At 52.5% G+C, this 20,192-nt stretch overlaps 1 protein-coding gene across 1 annotated transcript in view; it reads right to left on the bottom strand.

The window, feature by feature from the left end:
- WIPI1 (WD repeat domain, phosphoinositide interacting 1) overlaps window positions 1-10,143 on the bottom strand; it is a 58,606-nt gene extending 48,463 nt beyond the window's left edge. Inside the window, exon 1 of the mRNA XM_073564828.1 lies at window positions 9,977-10,143. Coding sequence (XP_073420929.1) covers window positions 9,977-10,050 — 74 coding nt within the window. The 5' untranslated portion in view covers window positions 10,051-10,143. The remainder of the gene's footprint in view (window positions 1-9,976) is intronic.
- Between the last annotated feature and the right edge of the window lie 10,049 nt (window positions 10,144-20,192).

Below are 20,192 nucleotides of genomic sequence, written 5' to 3'. Positions count from 1 at the left end.
CACACCTCACCAGTAATCTACAGAGAAGCCCTCACAGCCATCACCACACCAGTAATCTACAGAGAAGTCCTCACAGCCATCACCACCCCTCACCAGTAATCTACAGAGAAGCCCTCACAGCCATCACCACCCCTCACCAGTAATCTACAGAGAAGTCCTCACAGCCATCACCACCCCTCACCAGTAATCTACAGAGAAGCCCCCCAGCCATCACCACCCCTCACCAGTAATCTACAGAGAAGCCCTCACAGCCATCACCACCCCTCACCAGTAATCTACAGAGAAGCCCCCCAGCCATCACCACCCCTCACCAGTAATCTACAGAGAAGCCCCTCAGCCATCACCACCCCTCACCAGTAATCTACAAAGAAGACCCTCAGCCATCACCACCCCTCACCAGTAATCTACAGAGAAGCCCCTCAGCCATCACCACCCCTCACCAGTAATCTACAGAGGAAAGAATAGAAACCAGACGGGCGGGGAGGAAAGAATAGAAGCCGGACGGGCACAGCTGCTGCTTCTGTGAGCTAAAACATGTCTATAAACAGGCAGGGAAAGGTGTCACCTCACAGAAAGCAGCAGCTGCACTCACAAGCCGGCCTGTTATCTCCCTCAGACAGGACCTGTGGCATTGCCGTCCTTGTTCCTACATGGTCAGACTCTGCCATTACCCAGAACACAGCAGGGGACGATCTCCACACAGGACCATTTGGTGTTATTCCAAAACATATTAATATGTACTTTTACATGGGAACCCCTCAAAAGAAGAACATTCCACCCATAAAACAGCACAACAAACCCACTCCTTCACTCAGAATCTGCGCCTCCAGACACAGGACATTGAGCAAGCTCAGACGGCATAAAGCTTTTAGGAGAAGGGATAGGAAGCTGGGTGGAGAGACACAGAAAGACCGTGCTGTGCTTTCTATTAAGGCTAGTACTGCAGCACAATGTCATGCTGCTGCAATATAGCTAGTGTTTACTCTCATCCCAGAGCTGGATTCACAGCTACACAACTCAGAAGGGCGTATTTATGTCCTCAAAGCTGCCGTTGTTCCTGAACATGTTACATATAGACAGGAGAGGAGGAATCCCATGTTTCTGTGTATGGGAATCATACACCTAGTCTTCCCACACCAGCTAAGACACATCTGATAACAAAAGATGGAGCCACAGATGGGAATCCTGGTGGATCCATGTCATACCCTGGCCAGAAACAGTTACCACCAATGATTCTGCACAGTCACTGTGAGGGGACCTGTGCGGTAAATTGGGGAGGGGGATCTTCTGGGTCACAACACCCTCTGACCAGGCAGGAGTGTAGATCCACAGGGATGAGAGCTTACTGATGAGAGGTGGGGAGCGAAGAGACTTGTACTTAATCGTGTCCAGGAGCCAAATTGTTCCCAATCTATCAACTAATGGCGGCATCTTCAGCAGGACACTACAGGCAATAATGGGGCCGGCTTGGTAACGTGGACACGGACCAGCACCCAACCAACCTACACTACCGTTCAAAAGTTTGGGGTCACCCAGGCAATCGTGTGTTCTCCATGAAAACTCACACTTAATAATCATGAGTTGCCAAATGAATGTAAAATCTCGTCCAGACATTGACAAGGTTCGAAAAAAAGGTTTTTATTTGAGATAATAACTTTCTCCTTCAGACTTTGCTTTCGGCACAGAATGCTCCTTTGCAGCATTTCCAGCATTGCAGACCTTTGGCATTCTAGCAGTTAATTTGCTGGGGTAATCTGGAGAAATTTCACCCCGTGCTTCCAGAAGCCCCTCCCACATGTCGGTTTGGCTTGATGGGCACTTTTTGGTACCATACGGTCATGCTGCTCCCACAGCAGCTCAATGGGGCTGAGATCTGGTGACTGCGCTGGCCGCTCCATTACAGACAGAATACCAGCTGCTTCTTCCCTACATAATTCTTGCATAATTCGGAGTTGTGCTTTGGGTCATTGTCCTGTTGTGGGATGAAATTGGCTCCAATCAAGCGCTGTCCACAGGGTATGGCATGGAGGTGCAAAATGGAGTGATAGCCTTCCTTATTCAAAATCCCTTTTACCTTGTAGAAATCTCCCACTTTACCAGCCCCAAAGCAATCCCCAGACCATCACATTACCTCCACCATGCTTGACAGATGGCGTCAGGCACTCTTCCAGCATCTTTTCACTTGTTCTGCGTCTCACAAATGTTCTTCTGTGTGATCCAAACACCTCAAACTTGGATTGGTCTGCCCATAACACTTTATTCCAGTCTTCCTCTGTCCAATATCTGTGTTCTTTTGCCCATATTAATCTTTTCCTTTTATTAGCCAGTCTCAGATGTGGCTTTTTCTTTGCCACTCTGCCCTGAAGGCCAGCATCCCGGAGTCGCCTCTTCACTGTAGACGTTGACGCTGGCGTTTTGCATGTACTATTTAATGAAGCTGCCAGTTGAGGACCTGTGAGGCGTCGATTTCTCAAACTACAGACTCTAATGTACTTGTCCTGTTGCTCGGTTGTGCAGCGGGGCCCCCACTTCTCTTTCTACTCTGGTTAGAGCCTGTTTGTCGTCTCCTCTGTAGGGAGTAGAACACACCGTTGTAGGAAATCTTCAGTTTCTTGGCAATTTCTCACATGGAATAGCCTTCATTTCTAAGAATAAGAATAGACTGTCGAGTTTCACATGAAAGTTCTTTTTTTTCTGGCCATTTTGAGAGTTTAATGGAACCAACAAATGTAATGCTCCAGATTCTCAACTGGCTCAAAGGAAGGTCAGGTTTATAGCTTCTCTAATCAGCCAAACTGTTTTCAGCTGTGCTAACATACTTGCACAAGGGTTTTCAAGGGTATTCTAACCATCCATTAGCCTTCTTACAGAGTTAGCAAACACAAAGTACCATAAGAACACTGGAGTGATGGTTGTTGGAAATGGTCCTCTGTACACCTATGACGATATTGCATTACAAACCAGACGTTTGCAGCTAGAATAGTCATTCACCACATTAACAATGTATAGAGGGTATTTCTGAATCATTTAATGTTAGCTTCATTGGAAAAAAACTGCTTTTCTTTCAAAAATAAGGACATTTCTAAGTGACCCTAAACTTTTGAATGGTAGTGTACGTTCTCGTCTCCAGGATGCCAGCACTTTAAGCCTCCCTCTCTCCGATGAGTCCTTGGCCATCGTCTCATTCGGCCAGAGGACTCCTTCACAAAGGGACACATACAGGGTTTGGTGACAGACAATCCTCATTTATACCACCATTTATTTGAAGCAGGCATACTCCTGTCCCCACAACGCACTTTACAGGTCATCCCCCCAGTTCCATCACTCTCATTCCCTTCTTTTGAGGTCCTCACCATCAGGCTCTTCCGTCCCCTCTCCCTCAGAGTAGCGGTCATATACCGGCCCCCAGGCTCAGCCACCCACATCATTGACCACTTCTCAGCCTGGCTGCCGCACTTCATGTCCTCAGAACTCCCAACCCTTATCCTGGGAGACTTCAACATCCCCTTTAACAGCCCCACTTCCACATCTGCATCCCAGCTTCTATTACTAACCACCTCTCTAGGCCTCACGCAGATTTCAACCTCTGAGACACACAAGGACGGTAACACCCTTGACCTGGTCTTCGGCCGGCTCTGTTCAATCTGCCACCTAAATAACTCACCGCTTCCACACTCTGACCACAACATTCTCGCCTTCACACTCACAAATCCTCGCCCACCCCAGCTCACTCCTACCTACCACACAGTCAGAAATCTACACCCCATTAACCCTCAGACACTTTCAGACTCCCTACACTCATCACTGTCCCCAATCTCCTCTCTTTCCTGTCCTGATCTGGCTGTTCATCACTTCAATGACACTCTTAGAAGCACCCTTGACCAAGTAGCTCCCCTCACCCTCAGAACCCCCAAACACAGAGTGAAACAGCCCTGGCTCACATCGCAAACTCAACTTCTCCAGCGATGCTCTAGGAGTGCTGAACGCCTATGGAGAAAAACCCGCACACCAGAAGACTTCATCCACTTCAAATTTATGTTAAGAACCTATAACGCTGCCCTTCACCTCGCCAAACAGACCTACTTCACCACCCTGATCTCCTCACTAGCCAACAACCCCAAGAAACTTTTCAACACTTTTCACTCCCTCCTCAGGCCAAAAGCACAAGCCCCCATCAGACATTTGTGCTGATGACCTGTCCTCCCACTTTACAGAAAGAATAGACAATATCCGTCAGGAAATCTGCACCCAACCATCAAGTGCTGTGACTCCCATCCCTCCCTGCATCTCCCCTGGCTCACTTTCCACATTTGATCCCATCACAGAAGAAGTCTCCAGACTCCTCTCTTCCGACCACATGCACTACCGACCCCATTCCCTCACATCTCCTCCAGTCGTCACAACTCACCTAACTGCAATCTTTAATCTCTCTCTTTCGGGCATTTTCCCATCCTCCTTCAAACACTCCATCGTTACGCCATTACTAATGAAACCCACTCTCGACCCATCCTGCTCAAACAACTACAGACCAGTCTCCAATCTCCCCTTCATCTCTAAACTTTTGGAACGCCTAGTTTACTCCCGCCTTACCCGTTACCTCTCCACTCACTCCCCCCCTAGACCCTTCACAGTCCGGCTTCCGCCCCCTACATTCGACTGAAACTGCACTAATCACAGTGACCAATGACCTGACAGCAAAACGTAAAGGAGACCACTCTCTGCTCATTCTTCTTGACCTATCTGCAGCTTTCGACACTGCTGACCACCGTCTCCTCCTCTCTAGGCTCCAGTCACTAGGCATTAAGGACACTGCTCTCTCCTGGTTCTCTTCCTATCTTTCTGACTGCTCCTTCAGTGTTTTGTTCGCTGGCTCCACGTTATCTCCTCTTCCTCTTGCTGTCGGGGTACCTCAGGGCTCAGTCCTTGGTCCCCTTCTCTTCACTCTCTACACGGCCCCAATTGGACGGACCATCAGCAGATTTGGCTTTCAGTACCATCTTTATGCTGATGACACACAACTGTACACATCATCCCCTGACCTTACCTCCGCTGTACTACAGAACGCCAGTGACTGTCTGTCCGCAGTCTCCAACATCATGTCCACTCTCTATCTGAAACTCAACCTCCCCAAAACTGAACTTCTTCTGCTCCTGCCGTCTACTAACCTCCCTAAATCTGACATTTCCCTCTCCGTGGGTGGTACCACAATAACACCCCGGCAGCAGGCGACCTGTCTGGGTGTTATGTTTGACTCCGATCTCTCCTTCATCTCCCATATACAATCTCTTGCCGCTTACACCTAAAGAACATCTCTAGAATCTGCCTTTTTCTCACCATGGAAACAAAAACCCTCACTGTCACATTGATCCACTCCCGCCTGGATTACTGCAACGCTCTATTAATTGGCCTCCCCGTTACTCGACTATCCCCTCTCCAGTCCATCATTAATGCAGCAGCCAGGGTCGTCCATCTGGCTAATCATTACTCGGACGCGTCCGCTCTTCACCAGTCCTTACATTGGCTGCCCCTTCATTATAGGATCCAATTCACAGTACTTGTTCTCACCCACAAAGCTCTCCACAGTGCAGCACCCCCTACATCTCCTCCCTCATTTCTGTCTATCATCTTACCCACCCTCTCCACAGTGCGGCACCCCCCTACATCTCCTCCCTCATTTCTATCTATCATCCTACCCATCCTCTCCACAGTGCGACCCCCCTACATCTCCTCCCTCATTTCTATCTATCATCTTACCCACCCTCTCCACAGTGCAGCACCCCCCCCTACATCTCCTCCCTCATTTCTATCTATCATCCTACCCACCCTCTCCACAGAGCAGCACCCCCTACATCTCCTCCCTCATTTCTGTCTATCATCTTACCCACCCTCTCCACAGTGCGGCCCCCCCCCTACATCTCCTCCCTCATTTCTATCTATCATCCTACCCACCCTCTCCACAGTGCGGCCCCCCCCCCTACATCTCCTCCCTCATTTCTATCTATCATCCTACCCACCCTCTCCACAGTGCGCCCCCCCCCCTACATCTCCTCCCTCATTTCTATCTATCATCCTACCCACCCTCTCCACAGTGCGCCCCCCCCCCCTACATCTCCTCCCTCATTTCTATCTATCATCCTACCCACCCTCTCCAAAGTGCAGCACCCCCCTACATCTCCTCCCTCATTTCTATCTATCATCTTACCCACCCTCTCCACAGTGCGCCCCCCCCCCTACATCTCCTCCCTCATTTCTATCTATCATCTTACCCACCCTCTCCACAGTGCGGCACCCCCCTACATCTCCTCCCTCATTTCTATCTATCATCCTACCCACCCTCTCCACAGTGCGCCCCCCCCCCTACATCTCCTCCCTCATTTCTATCTATCATCTTACCCACCCTCTCCACAGTGCGGCACCCCCCTACATCTCCTCCCTCATTTCTATCTATCATCTTACCCACCCTCTCCACAGTGCAGCACCCCCTACATCTCCTCCCTCATTTCTATCTATCATCTTACCCACCCTCTCCACAGTGCAGCACCCCCCTACATCTCCTCCCTCATTTCTATCTATCATCTTACCCACCCTCCACTGTGCGGCCCCCCCCTACATCTCCTCCCTCATTTCTATCTATCATCCTACCCACCCTCTCCACAGTGCAGCACCCCCCTACATCTCCTCCCTCATTTCTATCTATCAGCTTACCCACCCTCTCCACAGTGCAGCACCCCCCTACATCTCCTCCTTCATTTCTATCTATCAGCTTACCCACCCTCTCCACAGTGCAGCACCCCCCTACATCTCCTCCCTCATTTCTATCTATCATCTTACCCACCCTCTCCACAGTGCAGCACCCCCCCCTACATCTCCTCCCTCATTTCTATCTATCATCCTACCCACCCTCTCCACAGTGCGCCCCCCCCCCCTACATCTCCTCCCTCATTTCTATCTATCATCCTACCCACCCTCTCCAAAGTGCAGCACCCCCCTACATCTCCTCCCTCATTTCTATCTATCATCTTACCCACCCTCTCCACAGTGCAGCACCCCCCTACATCTCCTCCCTCATTTCTATCTATCATCTTACCCACCCTCTCCAAAGTGCAGCACCCCCCTACATCTCCTCCCTCATTTCTATCTATCATCTTACCCACCCTCTCCAAAGTGCAGCACCCCCCTACATCTCCTCCCTCATTTCTATCTATCATCCTACCCACCCTCTCCAAAGTGCAGCACCCCCTACATCTCCTCCCTCATTTCTATCTATCATCTTACCCACCCTCTCCACAGTGCAGCACCCCCCTACATCTCCTCCCTCATTTCTATCTATCATCTTACCCACCCTCTCCACAGTGCAGCACCCCCCCCTACATCTCCTCCCTCATTTCTATCTATCATCCTACCCACCCTCTCCACAGTGCGCCCCCCCCCCCTACATCTCCTCCCTCATTTCTATCTATCATCCTACCCACCCTCTCCACAGTGCGGCACCCCCCTACATCTCCTCCCTCATTTCTATCTATCATCTTACCCACCCTCTCCACAGTGCGGCACCCCCCTACATCTCCTCCCTCATTTCTATCTATCATCTTACCCACCCTCTCCACAGTGCAGCACCCCCCTACATCTCCTCCCTCATTTCTATCTATCATCCTACCCACCCTCTCCACAGTGCAGCACCCCCTACATCTCCTCCCTCATTTCTATCTATCATCTTACCCACCCTCTCCACAGTGCAGCACCCCCTACATCTCCTCCCTCATTTCTATCTATCATCTTACCCATCCTCTCCACAGTGCAGCACCCCCCTACATCTCCTCCCTCATTTCTATCTATCATCCTACCCACCCTCTCCACAGTGCGGCCCCCCTACATCTCCTCCCTCATTTCTATCTATCATCTTACCCACCCTCTCCACAGTGCAGCACCCCCCTATATCTCCTCCCTCATTTCTATCTATCATCTTACCCACCCTCTCCACAGTGCGGCCCCCCTACATCTCCTGCCTCATTTCTATCTATCATCTTACCCACCCTCTCCACAGTGCGACCCCTCTACATCTCCTCCCTCATTTCTATCTATCATCTTACCCACCCTCTCCACAGTGCAGCACCCCCTACATCTCCCTCATTTCTATCTATCATCTTACCCACCCTCTCCACAGTGCGGCCCCCCTACATCTCCTCCATCATTTCTATCTATCATCTTACCCACCCTCTCCACAGTGCAGCACCCCCCTACATCTCCTCCCTCATTTCTATCTATCATCTTACCCACCCTCTCCACAGTGCAGCACCCCCTACATCTCCCTCATTTCTATCTATCATCTTACCCACCCTCTCCACAGTGCGGCCCCCCTACATCTCCTCCATCATTTCTATCTATCATCCTACCCACCCTCTCCACAGTGCAGCACCCCCTACATCTCCTCCCTCATTTCTATCTATCATCCTACCCACCCTCTCCACAGTGCGGCCCCCCTACATCTCCTCCATCATTTCTATCTATCATCTTACCCACCCTCTCCACAGTGCGGCCCCCCTACATCTCCTCCCTCATTTCTATCTATCATCCTACCCACCCTCTCCACAGTGCGGCCCCCCTACATCTCCTCCCTCATTTCTATCTATCATCTTACCCACCCTCTCCACAGTGCAGCACCCCCCTACATCTCCTCCCTCATTTCTATCTATCATCTTACCCACCCTCTCCACAGTGCAGCACCCCCTACATCTCCCTCATTTCTATCTATCATCTTACCCACCCTCTCCACAGTGCGGCCCCCCTACATCTCCTCCATCATTTCTATCTATCATCCTACCCACCCTCTCCACAGTGCAGCACCCCCTACATCTCCTCCCTCATTTCTATCTATCATCCTACCCACCCTCTCCACAGTGCGGCCCCCCTACATCTCCTCCATCATTTCTATCTATCATCTTACCCACCCTCTCCACAGTGCGGCCCCCCTACATCTCCTCCCTCATTTCTATCTATCATCCTACCCATCCTCTCCACAGTGCGCCCCCCTACATCTCCTCCCTCATTTCTATCTATCATCTTACCCATCATCTCCACAGTGCGGCCCCCCCCTACATCTCCTCCCTCATTTCTGTCTATCATCTTACCCACCCTCTCCACAGTGCGGCCCCCCCCTACATCCCCCCCTCATTTCTGTCTGCCCTCCCCCTTCTGACAGTGCGCCCCTCCCCCCCTCAGGCTCTTCTGACGATGCTCCTGCCCCCCCCGGCTCTTCTGACGATGCTCCTGCCCCCCCCGGCTCTTCTGACGATGCTCCTGCCCCCCCCCCGGCTCTTCTGACGATGCTCCTGCCCCCCCCCCGGCTCTTCTGACGATGCTCCTGCCCCCCCCCCCCCCCGGCTCTTCTGACGATGCTCCTGCCCCCCCCCGGCTCTTCTGACGATGCTCCTGCCCCCCCCCCGGCTCTTCTGACGATGCTCCTGCCCCCCCGGCTCTTCTGACGATGCTCCTGCCCCCCCCGGCTCTTCTGACGATGCTCCTGCCCCCCCCCGGCTCTTCTGACGATGCTCCTGCCCCCCCCGGCTCTTCTGACGATGCTCCTGCCCCCCCCCGGCTCTTCTGACGATGCTCCTGCCCCCCCCCCCGGCTCTTCTGACGATGCTCCTGCCCCCCCCCCCGGCTCTTCTGACGATGCTCCTGCCCCCCCCCCCGGCTCTTCTGACGATGCTCCTGCCCCCCCGGCTCTTCTGACGATGCTCCTGCCCCCCCCCCCGGCTCTTCTGACGATGCTCCTGCCCCCCCCGGCTCTTCTGACGATGCTCCTGCCCCCCCCGGCTCTTCTGACGATGCTCCTGCCCCCCCCGGCTCTTCTGACGATGCTCCTGCCCCCCCCCGGCTCTTCTGACGATGCTCCTGCCCCCCCCGGCTCTTCTGACGATGCTCCTGCCCCCCCCCCGGCTCTTCTGACGATGCTCTCCCCCTCCCCGGACATTACGTGCAGTCCTGGTTGTAGGACAGGCAGCAGAAGTCGCCGCTCCCGTCCTCCGCTCCTCCGTCTCCGGCCTCCATCTGGTCGGCTCCCGCCTGCGCTCCTCTCGGTCCCCGGCGCCCTCCACATCCGCAGTAAACACACAGCAGCTGACTGCGCGTCCCCGCCCTGATGCACCAGCTCCACGCTGATTGGCTCTTGTATTCTGCAGCGGACCAATCATCGCTGAGATAGCTAAGGTCGCCGTCTGACGTCACTGAGGAGACTGGAAGGACTTGGCTCCACCCACCCCCCGCTGACCAATGGCTGCACAACCATGAATAAACCTTTACTGCTATTGGCCAGAGCTGTGAGCGGAATCGTGACGTCTAACGCGCCTGCGCTTCCTCTGCTCCAGGATTGGCTGCACAGAACTTGTGAAGTATTTGGCGGCCATATTGGTAGAGGAGGACACTGCCGGCCTCAGGATCTGGCGCTTATAGGCAGTGTGCCGGGCAGGGGGGCTGCGGTCACCGGCCTGTCAGCACAAGGCGCAGCACCGCCCAGCGGAGGGTTAGGCAGGGCCTAGGTCACACGGAACCGCAGCAGCCCCATGTAACTCACCCTCCGACCTAACATCTGCAGCCCCATGTAACTCACCCTCCGACCTAACATCTGCAGCCCCATGTAACTCACCCTCCGACCTAACATCTGCAGCCCCATGTAACTCACCCTCCGACCTAACATCTGCAGCCCCATGTAACTCACCCTCCGACCTAACATCTGCAGCCCCATGTAACTCACCCTCCGACCTAACATCTGCAGCCCCATGTAACTCACCCTCCGACCTAACATCTGCAGCCCCATGTAACTCATCCTCCGACCTAACATCTGCAGCCCCATGTAACTCACCCTCCGACCTAACATCTGCAGCCCCATGTAACATCCTCCGACCTAACATCTGCAGTCCCATGTAACTCACCCTCCGACCTAACATCTGCAGCCCCATGTAACATCCTCCGACCTAACATCTGCAGCCCCATGTAACTCATCCTCCGACCTAACATCTGCAGCCCCATGTAACTCACCCTCCGACCTAACATCTGCAGCCCCATGTAACATCCTCCGACCTAACATCTGCAGTCCCATGTAACTCACCCTCCGACCTAACATCTGCAGCCCCATGTAACATCCTCCGACCTAACATCTGCAGCCCCATGTAACTCATCCTCCGACCTAACATCTGCAGTCCCATGTAACTCACCCTCCGACCTAACATCTGCAGCCCCATGTAACATCCTCCGACCTAACATCTGCAGCCCCATGTAACTCATCCTCCGACCTAACATCTGCAGCCCCATGTAACTCACCCTCCGACCTAACATCTGCAGCCCCATGTAACTCACCCTCCGACCTAACATCTGCAGCCCCATGTAACTCATCCTCCGACCTAACATCTGCAGCCCCATGTAACTCACCCTCCGACCTAACATCTGCAGCCCCATGTAACTCACCCTCCGACCTAACATCTGCAGCCCCATGTAACTCATCCTCCGACCTAACATCTGCAGCCCCATGTAACTCACCCTCCGACCTAACATCTGCAGCCCCATGTAACTCACCCTCCGACCTAACATCTGCAGCCCCATGTAACTCACCCTCCGACCTAACATCTGCAGCCCCATGTAACTCACCCTCCGACCTAACATCTGCAGCCCCATGTAACTCATCCTCCGACCTAACATCTGCAGCCCCATGTAACTCACCCTCCGACCTAACATCTGCAGCCCCATGTAACTCACCCCCCGACCTAACATCTGCAGCCCCATGTAACTCATCCTCCGACCTAACATCTGCAGCCCCATGTAACTCACCCTCCGACCTAACATCTGCAGCCCCATGTAACTCACCCTCCGACCTAACATCTGCAGTCCCATGTAACTCACCCTCCGACCTAACATCTGCAGCCCCATGTAACATCCTCCGACCTAACATCTGCAGCCCCATGTAACTCATCCTCCGACCTAACATCTGCAGCCCCATGTAACTCACCCTCCGACCTAACATCTGCAACCCCATGTAACTCATCCTCCGACCTAACATCTGCAGCCCCATGTAACTTCCTCCGACCTAATATCTGCAGCCCCATGTAACTCACCCTCCGACCTAACATCTGCAGCCCCATGTAACATCCTCCGACCTAACATCTGCAGCCCCATGTAACTCATCCTCCGACCTAACATATGCAGCCCCATGTAACATCCTCCGACCTAACATCTGCAGCCCCATGTAACTCACCCTCCGACCTAACATCTGCAGCCCCATGTAACTCACCCTCCGACCTAACATCTGCAGCCCCATGTAACTCATCCTCCGACCTAACATCTGCAGCCCCATGTAACTCACCCTCCGACCTAACATCTGCAGCCCCATGTAACTCACCCTCCGACCTAACATCTGCAGTCCCATGTAACTCACCCTCCGACCTAACATCTGCAGCCCCATGTAACATCCTCCGACCTAACATCTGCAGCCCCATGTAACTCATCCTCCGACCTAACATCTGCAGCCCCATGTAACTCACCCTCCGACCTAACATCTGCAACCCCATGTAACTCATCCTCCGACCTAACATCTGCAGCCCCATGTAACTCATCCTCCGACCTAACATCTGCAGTCCCATGTAACTCACCCTCCGACCTAACATCTGCAGCCCCATGTAACATCCTCCGACCTAACATCTGCAGCCCCATGTAACTCACCCTCCGACCTAACATCTGCAGCCCCATGTAACTCACCCTCCGACCTAACATCTGCAGCCCCATGTAACTCATCCTCCGACCTAACATCTGCAGCCCCATGTAACTCACCCTCCGACCTAACATCTGCAGCCCCATGTAACATCCTCCGACCTAACATCTGCAGTCCCATGTAACTCACCCTCCGACCTAACATCTGCAGCCCCATGTAACATCCTCCGACCTAACATCTGCAGCCCCATGTAACTCATCCTCCGACCTAACATCTGCAGCCCCATGTAACTCACCCTCCGACCTAACATCTGCAGCCCCATGTAACATCCTCCGACCTAACATCTGCAGTCCCATGTAACTCACCCTCCGACCTAACATCTGCAGCCCCATGTAACATCCTCCGACCTAACATCTGCAGCCCCATGTAACTCATCCTCCGACCTAACATCTGCAGCCCCATGTAACTTACCCTCCGACCTAACATCTGCAGCCCCATGTAACTCATCCTCCGACCTAACATCTGCAGTCCCATGTAACTCATCCTCCGACCTAACATGTGCAGCCCCATGTAACTCATCCTCCGACCTAACATCTGCAGCCCCATGTAACTCCCCCTCCAACCTAACATCTGCAGTCCCATGTAACATCCTCCAACCTAACATCTTCAGCCCCATGTAACTCACCCTCCAACCTAACATCTGCAGTCCCATGTAACTTCCTCCGACCTAACATATGCAGCCCCATGTAACTTCCTCCGACCTAACATATGCAGCCCCATGTAACTTCCTCCGACCTAATATCTGCAGCCCCATGTAACTCACCCTCCGACCTAACATCTGCATCCCCATGTAACTCACCCTCCGACCTAACATCTGCAGCCCCATGTAACATCCTCCGACCTAACATCTGCAGCCCCATGTAACTCACCCTCCGACCTAACATCTGCAGCCCCATGTAACTCACCCTCCGACCTAACATCTGCAGCCCCATGTAACTCATCCTCCGACCTAACATCTGCAGCCCCATGTAACATCCTCCGACCTAACATCTGCATCCCCATGTAACTCATCCTCCGACCTAACATCTGCAGCCCCATGTAACATCCTCCGACCTAACATCTGCAGCCCCATGTAACATTCTCCGACCTAACATCTGCAGCCCCATGTAACTCATCCTCCGACCTAACATCTGCAGCCCCATGTAACTCACCCTCCAACCTAACATCTGCAGTCCCATGTAACACCCTCCGACTTAACATCTGCAGCCCCATGTAACTTCCTCCGACCTAATATATGCAGCCCCATGTAACTCACCCTCCGACCTAACATCTGCAGCCCCATGTAACATCCTCCGACCTAACATCTGCAACCCCATGTAACACCCTCCGACCTAACATCTGCAGTCCCATGTAACTCATCCTCCGACCTAACATCTGCAGCCCCATGTAACTCACCCTCCGCCCTAACATCTGCAGCCCCATGTAACTCACCCTCCGCCCTAACATCTGCAGCCCCATGTAACTCACCCTCCGACCTAACATATGCAGCCCCATGTAACTCATCCTCCGACCTAACATCTGCAGCCCCATGTAACTCATCCTCCGACCTAACATCTGCAGCCCCATGTAACATCCTCCGACCTAACATCTGCAGCCCCATGTAACTCATCCTCCGACCTAACATCTGCAGCCCCATGTAACTCGTCCTCCGACCTAACATCTGCAGCCCCATGTAACATCCTCCGACCTAACATCTGCAGCCCCATGTAACTCACCCTCCAACCTAACATCTGCAGTCCCATGTAACTCACCCTCCGACCTAACATCTGCAACCCCATGTAACTCATCCTCCGACCTAACATCTGCAGCCCCATGTAACTTCCTCGGACCTAATATCTGCAGCCCCATGTAACTCACCCTCCGACCTAACATCTGCAGCCCCATGTAACATCCTCCAACCTAACATCTGCAGCCCCATGTAACTCATCCTCCGACCTAACATCTGCAGCCCCATGTAACATCCTCCGACCTAACATCTGCAGCCCCATGTAACTCACCCTCCGACCTAACATCTGCAGCCCCATGTAACTCACCCTCCGACCTAACATCTGCAGCCCCATGTAACTCATCCTCCGACCTAACATCTGCAGCCCCATGTAACTCACCCTCCGACCTAACATCTGCAGCCCCATGTAACTCACCCTCCGACCTAACATCTGCAGCCCCATGTAACTCATCCTCCGACCTAACATCTGCAGCCCCATGTAACTCATCCTCTGACCTAACATCTGCAGCCCCATGTAACTCATCCTCCGACCTATCATCTGCAGCCCCATGTAACTCACCCTCCGACCTAACATCTGCAGCCCCATGTAACATCCTCCGACCTAACATGTGCAGCCCCATGTAACTCATCCTCCGACCTAACATCTGCAGCCCCATGTAACTCATCCTCCGACCTAACATCTGCAGTCCCATGTAACTCACCCTCTGACCTAACATCTGCAGCCCCATGTAACTCACCCTCCGACCTAACATCTGCAGCCCCATGTAACTCATCCTCCAACCTAACATCTGCAGCCCCATGTAACTCATCCTCCGACCTAACATCTGCAGCCCCATGTAACTCATCCTCCGACCTATCATCTGCAGCCCCATGTTACTCACCCTCCGACCTAACATCTGCAGCCCCATGTAACTCACCCTCCGACCTAACATCTGCAGCCCCATGTAACTCATCCTCCGACCTATCATCTGCAGCCCCATGTAACTCACCCTCCGACCTAACATCTGCAGCCCCATGTAACTCATCCTCCGACCTAACATCTGCTTCTAAGCTTCTCCTGCGTTGCAGTGCTGATCGCCGATGCAGGAAAACCCGCACACCAGAACACTTCATCCACTTCACGTTTGTGCTGAGACCCTATAAGGCCCTGTGCGCACGGTGCAGATTCTGTGCAGAACTGCATGCGATGTACAGTGCCATTTAAGGCTATAGAAACCGCTGTGCACATGCTGCAGATTTTTCCGTGCGGTTTTGCTGCAGTTTTCCAACTGCTCCATTCTAGAAATCTGCAGGGGAAATCCGCACTAAGGGTGAGTGCACACGCTGCGGATTCACCTGCGGGTTTTTTCCCACGGAAACGCAGGTAAAGTGACCTGCGGTTTTGCTGCGGTTTTGCTGCGGTTTTGCTGCGGTTTTGCTGCGGTTTCACATCTCTACTATGTTAAAGGTGTGAAACCGCAGCAGAATCCGCGGAAACAATTGACTTGCTGCGGGGAAAAAATGCAGCTTTTCCGCAGGTAAAAAACCGCAGCGTGAGCACTGCAGTTTTGAAAACCCACAGGCTAACATGGTGAAGTACCATGTCTGCGGAACTGCTGCAGTTCTGCAGGGCCAAAACCACAGCAAAACCGCAGCGTGTGCACATGGCCTAAAACTGCAGGTAAAACGCCGGCCAAATCTGCGCGGAACGTTCCACAGCAGAATCCGCACCGTGTGCACGCAGCCTTACCATGCCCTTCACCTCACCAGGCAGACTGAGGCTACTTTCACATTAGCGCTTTGCATGCGTTTGCCTTTTTTAGGCACATGCCTTTTAACCAGTTTCAAGCCATATTAACTCTTAAAACGCCTGCGTTCCCATAGACTGTAATGCGTTATTTTGTCGCATTCTGTGCGCATGCGTTTTTCTTACGCCGTTGGACGGACCCAAAAATGCAACAGGTTGCGTCTGGCGCGCCTAGGCGACCACCTTAAAGAAACGCATGCGCATAAAAACACATACGAATGCGTGCAAACGCAAGACCATGCGCCCTCCAAGTTAAACATAGGGGCACATGGTGCATGCGACCAATAGCACATGATGTGATGCGCTAAAAAAACACTAATGTGAAACCAGCCCTACTTCACCACCCTGACCTCCTCACTAGCCAACAACCCCAAGAAACTTTTCGACACCTTTCACTCCCTCCTCTGGCCAAAAGTACAAGCCCCTATCACAGACATTTGCGCGGATGACCTGGCCTCCCACTTTACAGAAAAAATAGACAATATCCATCAGGAAATCTCCCAACTACCAAGTGCTGTGACTCCCATCCCTTCCTGCATCTCCCCTGGCTCACTTTCCACATTTGATCCCATCACAGAAGAAGTCTCCAGTCTCCTCTCGTCCGACTACATGCACTACCGACCCCCATTCCCTCACATCTCCTCCAGTCGTCACATCTCATCTAACTGAAATCTTTAATCTCTCCCTCTCCTCGGGCATTTTCCCATCCTCCTTCAAACACGCCATCGTTACTCCATTACTAAAGAAACCCGCTCTCGACCCATCCTGCTCAAACAACTACAGGCCAGTCTCCAACCTCCCCTTCATCTCTAAACTTTTTAGAGCGCCAAGTGTTGTGAACACTTTTGACCTGGCTTCTGAGTTTGGGCTCCCTCTGGTGGTTGCTGCGGGTAATGGAGCTGGTCGGGTTGACAGAAGTCAATCACCTGAAGCTGATGATTGGAGGTCAGGTGTTACAGACTGGAGAGATGTACGTGAGCCACCTTCCCTCAGTTGTTGCCGGTGATTTGGTTTTCTTCCTGTGCATTTTGAAGTCCGCTTGCCCCCTGCTTGGTCCTGCATCATTCAGATAAGTTGTTTGCTGGAATCTTTTTGCATTTGATCCATTTTTTGCTTTTCTCTGATTTCTGTCTTGTTCCCTGCTGGGACCTGTGCTGGACCCCGCTCTATGTATCACAGCTCATATCAGTCTTTTCAGTATTTCTAATCCCCTGGTATATCAGTATCTTTTGTTTTGCTTCCAGTTCACACCAGAGTTCTGATTTAGTGGGGGAGAGGTCGTGTGGCCTCAGTGTTTTTGCATATCAGATGTGTTGGATTTTTCTTAGGGTTTTTTGCGTGATTGCAGACAGTCCTGTCCTATCTAGACAGTTTGGGCCCCATCATTTGCTCACTCTATTTCCTGCCTGTGTTTGTGCCTCATCTTGTCTCACCGGCAATATATATTCGGGGGCTATCTATTCCTTTGGGGTTCTACTCCGGGGCAGTTTAGATTTCCCCTTTCTCCCTTTAGGCTTAGTTAATTCATTGGCTGTGCCGAGTCGTCTAGGGCATCGTAGGCTCGTCCCACGGCTAATTCTAGTGTCGTCAGTTTAGGGGTCTGCAAACCGCTAAGTTACCAACCTCTCTGGTTATCTGGTTGCCTCACCTATTCACCTGCTATCCTCCTCGTTTACCGAATCATAACAGCCTACTCTACTCCCGCCTTACCCGATACCTCTCCACTCACTCCCTTCTAGACCCTTCACAGTCCGGCTTCCGCCCCCTACATTCGACTGAAACTGCACTCATCACAGTGACCAATGACCTTCTGACAGCAAAACGTAAAGGAGACCACTCTCTGCTCATTCTTCTTGACCTATCTGCAGCTTTCGACACTGCTGACCACCGTCTCCTCCTCTCTAGGCTCCAGTCACTAGGCATTAAGGACACTGCTCTCTCCTGGTTCTCTTCCTATCTTTCTGACTGCTCCTTCAGTGTTTTGTTCTCTGGCTCCACGTCATCTCCTCTTCCTCTTGCTGTCGGGGTACCTCAGGGCTCAGTCCTTGCCCCCCTTCTTTTCTCTCTCTACACGGCCCCAATTGGACAGATCATCAGCAGATTTGGCTTTCAGTACCATCTTTATGCTGATGACACACAACTATATACGTCATCCCCCGACCTTACCCCGCTGTACTACAGAACGCCAGTGACTGTCTGTCCGCAGTCTCCAATATCATGTCCGCTCTCTATCTGAAACTCAACCTCTCCAAAACTGAACTTCTTCTGCTCCCGCCATCTACTAACCTCCCTAAATCTGACATTTCCCTCTCCGTGGGTGGCACCATAATAACACCCCGGCAGCAGGCGCGCCATCTGGGTGTTATGTTTGACACCAATCTCTCCTTCACATCCCATATACAATCTCTTGCCGCTTACACCTAAAGAACATCTCTAGAATCCGCACTTTTCTCACCATGGAAATAACAAAACCCCTCACTGTCGCCCCGATCCACTCCTGCCTGGATTACTGCAACGCTGTATTAATTGGCCTCCCCGTTACTCGACTATCCCCTCTCCAATCCATACTTAATGCAGCAGCCAGGATCGTCCATCTGGCTAATCAGTACTCGGACGTGTCCGCTCTTCGCCAGTCCTTACATTGGCTGCCCATTCATTATAGGATCCAATTCACAGTACTTGTTCTCACCCACAAAGCTCTCCACAGTGCGGCACCCCCTACATCTCCTCCCTCATTTCTATCTATCATCTTACCCACCCTCTCCACAGTGCGGCCCCCCCCTACATCTCCTCCCTCATTTCTATCTATCATCTTACCCACCCTCTCCACAGTGCGGCACCCCCCTACATCTCCTCCCTCATTTCTAGCTATCATCTTACCCACCCTCTCCACAGTGCGGCACCCCCCTACATCTCCTCCCTCATTTCTAGCTATCATCTTACCCACCCTCTCCACAGTGCGGCACCCCCCTACATCTCCTCCCTCATTTCTATCTATCATCTTACCCACCCTCTCCACAGTGCAGCACCCCCCTACATCTCCTCCCTCATTTCTATCTATCATCTTACCCACCCTCTCCACAGTGCAGCACCCCCCTACATCTCCTCCCTCATTTCTATCTATCATCTTACCCACCCTCTCCACAGTGCGGCCCCCCCTACATCTCCTCCCTCATTTCTATCTATCATCTTACCCACCCTCTCCACAGTGCAGCACCCCCCTACATCTCCTCCCTCATTTCTATCTATCATCTTACCCACCCTCTCCACAGTGCAGCCCCCCCCCTACATCTCCTCCCTCATTTCTAGCTATCATCTTACCCATCCTCTCCACAGTGCAGCACCCCCCTACATCTCCTCCCTCATTTCTATCTATCATCTTACCCACCCTCTCCACAGTGCAGCCCCCCCTACATCTCCTCCCTCATTTCTATCTATCATCATACCCACCCTCTCCACAGTGCAGCACCCCCTACATCTCCTCCCTCATTTCTATCTATCATCTTACCCATCCTCTCCACAGTGCGACCCCCTACATCTCCTCCCTCATTTCTATCTATCATCCTACCCACCCTCTCCACAGTGCAGCACCCCCTACATCTCCTCCCTCATTTCTATCTATCATCTTACCCACCCTCTCCACAGTGCAGCACCCCCCTACATCTCCTCCCTCATTTCTATCTATCATCTTACCCACCCTCTCCACAGTGCAGCACCCCCCTACATCTCCTCCCTCATTTCTATCTATCATCTTACCCACCCTCTCCACAGTGCAGCCCCCCCCCTACATCTCCTCCCTCATTTCTTTCATCTTACCCACCCTCTCCACAGTGCAGCCCCCCTCTACATCTCCTCCCTCATTTCTAGCTATCATCTTACCCATCCTCTCCACAGTGCGGCCCCCCCCTACATCTCCTCCC

Source organism: Dendrobates tinctorius, unplaced genomic scaffold (assembly GCF_039654945.1).
Source record: "Dendrobates tinctorius isolate UK_male_01 unplaced genomic scaffold, ASM3965494v1 ptg000491l, whole genome shotgun sequence".
NCBI lineage: Eukaryota > Metazoa > Chordata > Amphibia > Anura > Dendrobatidae > Dendrobates > Dendrobates tinctorius.
This window is presented reverse-complemented; position numbering and strand designations above follow the sequence as displayed.